The 6,800-nt window shown below is 43.7% G+C and overlaps 1 protein-coding gene across 1 annotated transcript; it reads left to right on the top strand.

Annotated features, from left to right (window-relative positions):
- Positions 1 to 3,072: 3,072 nt before the first annotated feature.
- On the top strand, positions 3,073 to 5,811 carry LOC125755524 (disintegrin and metalloproteinase domain-containing protein 21-like). Its single transcript, XM_049113003.1, is given in 3 exon segments — positions 3,073 to 3,090; positions 3,287 to 3,527; positions 3,530 to 5,811. Coding segments are annotated over 3 exon segments (2,319 nt in total). The 3' UTR covers positions 5,590 to 5,811.
- Positions 5,812 to 6,800: the final 989 nt, after the last annotated feature.

The following is a 6,800-nucleotide window of genomic DNA, read 5'->3' as shown; positions in this document are numbered from 1 at the left end:
CTTAAATCTCAGGCCGAATTCGTAGGTTTTCAGGATGATTTGAAAGTTACCTAGGTAATTTGGTGGGGACAGGTGACTTGGGGACCCTACTCTTCCGCCATCTTGCCGTCTCCTTCCTAATTGTCCCATTCTTAACTGGATTCTTTGATTTGTACATTCAGGTTTATTTATTTATTTTTTTAACCCTTTATTTTTTATTATTTTTTAAATAATAAATTTATTTTTTATTGGTGTTCAATTTACCAACATAGAGAATAGCACCAAGTGCTTATCCTGTCAGGTGCCCACCTCAGTGTCTGCCACCCAGTCACCCCCACCCCCCACTCACCTCCCCTTCCACTGCCCCTCGTTCATTTCCCAGAGTTAGCCATCTTTCATGTTCTGTCTCCCTTTCTGATATTTCCCACTTATTTTTTCTCCTTTCCCCTTTATTACCTTTCACTATTTTTTTATATTCCCCAATACACTCAGGTTTATATTCTACATAAAACACTGAAAAAAACTCCATGTGATAGAAATTGCTAGAACTGGACAATGAATTCAGTAAAGCCACAGGATACAAAATCACATTACTGAAATCATTTACATTTCAATACACCAATAAGAAGCAGCAAAAGAGAAATCAAGGAATGGATACCATTTATAATTATATCAAAATATTAAGATAGCTAGGAATAGACCTAATCAACAGGGCAAAAGACCTTTACTCTGAAGTATAAAATGTCTATATTAGCATGTCACCTGGGTGACAGATTTGGTTCAATTTTGCCATTGGCTCAGGTCATAATACACTCAACCTGTGTTCCAGGTCTGGATAGGGTTCCTTGCTAATTAGGAATCTGCTTCTCTCTCTCCTGTGCTCCCTCCATCAAACTTGCTCATCACTCTTCTCCCTCTCTCTTAAAAGGATAATCAAATTCTTTTAAAATATAGTCACACATACATACATACATACATGCAATCATACATGTCTATACCATAGAAAGCAGGGTCCAAATTCAATACAGTCCCTATGAGAATACCACCAGTAAATTTCAGAACTTCTTTTAAAAATATTTTTTTCATTTATTCATGAGTGACATAGAGAGAGACACACAGAGAGGCTGGGACACAGGCAGAGGGAGAAGCAGGCTCCATGCTAGGAGCCCAATGTGGGACTCCATCCCAGATCTCTGGGACCACACCCAGGTGTTAAGGCAGACGCCAAACCGCTGAGCCACCCGGGGATCCCCTAGGAAGTTTCAGAACTTGAACAAACAGTCCTACAGTTTTATGGGGCCACGTATGACACGAATAAAGCAATCCTGAAAAAGTACAGCAAAGCTGGAGGCACCAGGGATGTCAAGATATATTACAAAGCTGTAGTCATCAAGACGGTATGTTCCTGGCACCAAAACAGACACATAGATCAGTGGAATGGAACATAGAACCAGAATAGGACCCTCTACTCTATGGTCAGTTAAACTTTGACAAAGCACACAAGACTAGCCTATGGAAAAAAGACGGTGTCTACAGCACACGGTGTAGTTGCTAAAACTGGTGACCTGCATGCAGAAGGATGGAACTGGACCACTGTCTCTACCATACACAGAAATAAAGTCAAAATGGAAGAAAAATAAATGTGGGACAGGAAAACAAGTGTCCTGGAGGAGAACACAGGCAGCCAAGTCCTTCACAGGACTCATACAAATTCTCTCTAGAAGTGTCTCCAGAGGAGAGGGGGCCAAAAACAAAAATAAACTTTCTGGACTTTATCAAAACAAAACAAAACAAAACAAAACAAAAAACAAAATGAGACAACGACTTCTGCACATTGAAGGAATAGGCAACGAAAGGAAAAGGCAAACAATGGAATGGGAGAACATATTTGCAGCTGCCACATCTAATGATGGAAGAGTATGCAAATGATCCAAGTACTTCATTAGGATTATTTTCACATTTTCAGTAGGCAGCATGTAGATGGAGCTTAGCACACTGTCATGAGAGGAGCAGAATGCCTGCCTTTCACTTTGTATTGTGGTCATTTCTCCACAACATGAGATCTACCTTCTTGTCAAAATTGTGCCTGTAGGCACACTATTGTCATTTACATGTGCAAGGTTCTGGAGCACACCTCTGGAACCGAATCATGTTGCATAACATAAAACCAGAACCCTAGAGATGCAAGTCACCATTGCCCCACCCACCAGTCCCTGGCAACTGCCAATCCATTCTCTGCTTCATTGTTCCTGAAACCCAACTTCAAATACCCATCATTGACAAAGTTGCTATTCAAGATATGAGTTTTAACTGGAAAGATAGGGAGCTTGGTTCAGGAGGTCACTCACGTGGGCAGGAGGGGCACACTTGTGAGGTTTTTTTCTGACCCAGGAGATAGTAAAGGTTTTTGGGAAGCTAATAGTCCATGAGAATGCAGTGCTTGGAAATATTTCTTGTCCACATGCAGGCTCCCAGGTGCCAACTACCATCCTTTCCTCGGCACACCCCAGTCCCTGGGTCTTCTGCTCAGGACAGCCACACATACTCCCCAAGGCCAGGAAAGAACCACAGTAGAGCAGGACAGCAGACAACCACAGTGTCTGCTATGTGGTCAGCAGTACCTTCTTTTCTCACTAGCTGGCATGAGAAAACAATAAAATACATCGTGGGACCTCAAGGGTTCTCACATGGAATACTGGGCAATGTTATTGTTTTGTTTTGTTTTAATTTATTTTTTATTGGTGTTGAATTTACCAACATATAGAATAACACCCAGTGCTCATCCCATCAAGTGCCCCCCTCAGTTGGGCAATGTTTTACCCAGTGAGCTCAAAGGATGCTTCCAGGCAAAATAAATAAATAAATAAATAAATAAATAAATAAATAAATAAATAAATAAAAATAAAGGATCAAATGAGTGGCAGATCAGTGGCAAAGCACAATAAGACGTGTAAAGTTAAAGTCATGCTGTTCAAAGCTACATGGTTAAATTTGCCACATCTCCCTCAACAAGGTTAGCAAGGAGCGAGGAGTGGTCTCCAGAGGGAGGTATAGTGCTCGTGCACAGAACAAGACCCAGGGGAACCATAGCGAATGGAGCTGGTAGAGAAGGTAATTGCAGTATAACTGTATGTCACATATTCAAGGGTCTGGAAGAAAGACTGAACGTGTGGGAAAGGGGCTGCCTCTGGGTCCTACCCCCTCCGCACCCCTCACACATCCACCCCAGCTGAACTGATGTGCAGACCCACCCTCTGCCACACCCAGTGTCTGTGACCTACTCCCCACAGCTGGTTGCCAGGTGTAGGGATGTGGCAACCTGAGGCAGCCTTCTGTTCTATCAGATGCTCCAGACCTTGCTGTGCTGAGGATCCTCCTTTTATCTATCTCACTGCCAGATGTCCCTGAGAAGGGCGTGAGGCTGGCAGAGGGCCCGGTCTCCATGAGGGTGCTCCTCTTGCTGCTTGTGCTCTGGGCAGGGCTGGCTCCCACCCAGGGTTCTCAAGGCCATCCCTCCTGGCGTTATGTCTCCTCTGAGGTGGTCATTCCAGGAAGGAACTGCACCACGGCAAAGGCGTCCAGATGCCAGGCTGGCTCTCCTACAGCCTGCACTTTGGGGGCAAGAGGCACGTTATCCACATGCGGCGCAAGAAACTCTTCTGGTCCAGACATCTGCTGGTGATGACTCAGGATGACCAAGGTGCCTTGCAGGTGGATTACCCGTTCATCCCTCCTGACTGTTACTACCTCGGCTACCTGGAGGAGATTCCTCTTTCCATGGTCACTCTGGACACGTGCCATGGGGGACTGGAAGGTATCATGAAGTTGGATGACCTTGCCTATGAGATCAAGCCCCTCAGCAGTTCCCAAAGATTTGTACACATTGTTTCTCAGATAGTGGCAGACAGCATTGCAACAGTCCCTACCTATAAACTGGGACTGAAGGAGGATAGAGACCCCTTATTCTCTCAAGCAAATGCCAGTGTAGTTATGCGGCTCTCAAGTAAGATGTATGCATCTCATAATGGTTATGTGAAATCGCTCGCCTTAAGTTCACACTCAATGTATAGTGTGTTCAACAACGTGTCTAAATGTGCCCAATTCCTGATAAGGATATTTAGTTTGATTGACACATTCTATCAAGCACTTGATATAAATTACTATATTGGATCCATGATTATTTATACTCAGGGAGAGTCAGCTGCCATGAACAATGTTCATCAAGCCCATAGTCCATTAGCTAGATATTACCATTCTAAGGTTTATCCAATTATTTTACCACATTCGACCTTAATTGTCATTAAAGAAGGGCCACTGGATAATAATACAGAACCTATACTTTATCGCTTCTGCAAAATGCAAAATCTCCTCATGCTTGGGTACCTAGGCAGACATTATTTAATATTGTCTATCGTAGCAGCACAGAAGGTGGGTAGAAGTTTTGGTTTATATTATGACAACAGGTTTTGTATCTGTCAGAGAAGATCTATCTGCATTATGCACAAAATCATTGGTCTGACTGATAGTTTTAGTAACTGTTCCTTTATGCATCTCCAGCACATTGTGGGATCTGGTAAATCAGAGTGCTTGTACAGCACCGAAATGAGGTATTTAAATAAAAGTCTGACTCATGATCGTTGTGGAAACTCCATAGTGGATCCACTTGATCAGTGTGACTGTGGCTCCTTCAAACAGTGTTATAGCAATCTCTGCTGTCATAATGATTGTACCTTCACTACTGGAAGCATATGTAATACAGGCAGATGCTGCACAAACTGCACCTATTCCCCTGCTGGGACACTCTGCAGACCAATCCAAACTGTGTGTGATCTTCCGGAGTACTGCCGAGGAGGGTCCTTGACATGCCCTGATGATTTCTCTATGCAAGATGGAACCCCGTGCACTGAAGTGGGCTACTGTTATCATGGAAACTGTACTGATCGCTCTGTGCACTGCAAAGAAATCTTTGGTAAAAATGCTGTGAATGGTGCAGATGTATGCTATACCATAAATAGAAGAGGTGATAGATATGGACACTGTAGAAGACTAGCTGAGAAAATAGCTAGTACCTCGTGTGAGGTCGAAAATATTCAGTGTGGAAGACTGCAGTGTAGCAATGTCACCCATCTCCCTCGGTTGCAAGAACATGTGGGATTCCATCAGTCTAAGATATCAGGGGTCTGGTGTTTTGGGCTGGATTCACATCGTGGCACAGGAACAAATGATGTTGGTCATGTGCGATCTGGTACTCCCTGTGCTCCTGGAAAATTCTGTCAAAATACCTACTGCAATGGCACTATAGGTCAGCTGAATTATGACTGCATCCCTGAAAAATGCAGTTACAGGGGCATTTGAGACAACAACAGGAACTGTCATTGCCACATAGGCTGGGATCCTCCACGGTGCATTGATCGAGGTGCTGGTGGGAGCACAGACAGTGGACCCCCTCCAAGAAGAATGCGGGCAGTCAGGCAAAGTCATGAGTCAGTGATATATCTGAGAGTGGTCTTTGGTCGAATCTATGCCTTGATAGCTGCACTCCTTTTTGGTGTTGCCACCAATGTTAGAACCATCAAGATAGTCACAGTAAAAGATGTAATAGTTGATTAAGCCAATATGATAATGCAACTTCAGAACCTGGAACAACAAGACAATCCATAAATCAGCCCCAGACTCGTGAACAACAATTGACCATCCACAGGAACATGAGTGAATTTATAGCAAGGAGATGGCAAGGACAATATCCACAGTTCCAGGGCTCTGCAGGAGACACAGGGTCCCACGCACATCATGGGACTCTCAATCAGTTCTGGAACTGGTCTCTGACCAGACGCCTGGAAATAAATCTTGAAAAATATACATTGGCCTCTCCACATATTTGTTTCATTTTTTTAATAATAAATTTATTTTTTATTGCTGTTCACTTTGCCAACATACAGAATAACACCCAGTGCTCATCCCCTCAAATGCCCCCCTCAGTGCCCATAACCCATTCACCCCCACCCCCCGCCCTCCTCCCCCTCCACCACCCCTAGTTCTTTTCCCAGAGTTAGCAGTCTTTACGTTCTGTCTCCCTTTCTGATATTTCCCACACATTTCTTCTCCCTTCCCTTATATTCCCTTTCACTGTTATTTATATTCCCCAAATGAATGAGAACATATAATGTTTGTCCTTCTCTGATTGACTTACTTCACTCAGCATAATACCCTCCAGTTCCATCCACGTCGAAGCAAATGTGGGTATTTGTCATTTCTAATGGCTGAGTAATATTCCATTGTATACATAAACCACAGCTTCTTTATCCATTCATCTTTCGATGGACACCGAGGCTCCTTCCACAGTTTGGCTATTGCGGACATTGCTGCTATAAACATCGGGGTGCAGGTGTCCCGGCATTTCATTGCATCTGAATCTTTGGGGTAAATCCCCAACAGGGCAATTGCTGGGTCATAGGGCAGGTCTATTTTTAACTCTTTGAGGAACCTCCACACAGTTTTCCAGAGTGGCTGCACCAGTTCACATTCCCACCAACAGTGTAAGAGGGTTCCCTTTTCTCCGCATCCTCTCCAACATTTGTGGTTTCCTGCCTTGTTAATGTTCCCCATTCTCACTGGTGTGAGGTGGTATCTCATCGTGGTTTTGGTTTGTATTTTCCTGATGGCAAGTGATGCAGAGCATTTACTCATGTGCATGTTGGTCATGTCTATGTCTTCCTCTGTGAGATTTCTCTTCATGTGTTTTGCCCATTTCATGATTGGATTGTTTGTTTCTTTGGTGTTGAGTTTAAGAAGTTCTTTATAGATCTTGGAAACTAGCCCTT

This window comes from Canis lupus, chromosome 8 (genome assembly GCF_003254725.2).
Source record: "Canis lupus dingo isolate Sandy chromosome 8, ASM325472v2, whole genome shotgun sequence".
In the NCBI taxonomy this organism is placed as follows: domain Eukaryota; kingdom Metazoa; phylum Chordata; class Mammalia; order Carnivora; family Canidae; genus Canis; species Canis lupus.
The sequence above is the reverse complement of the archived record's forward strand: the minus strand, read 5'-3'. Positions and strand labels throughout refer to the sequence as shown.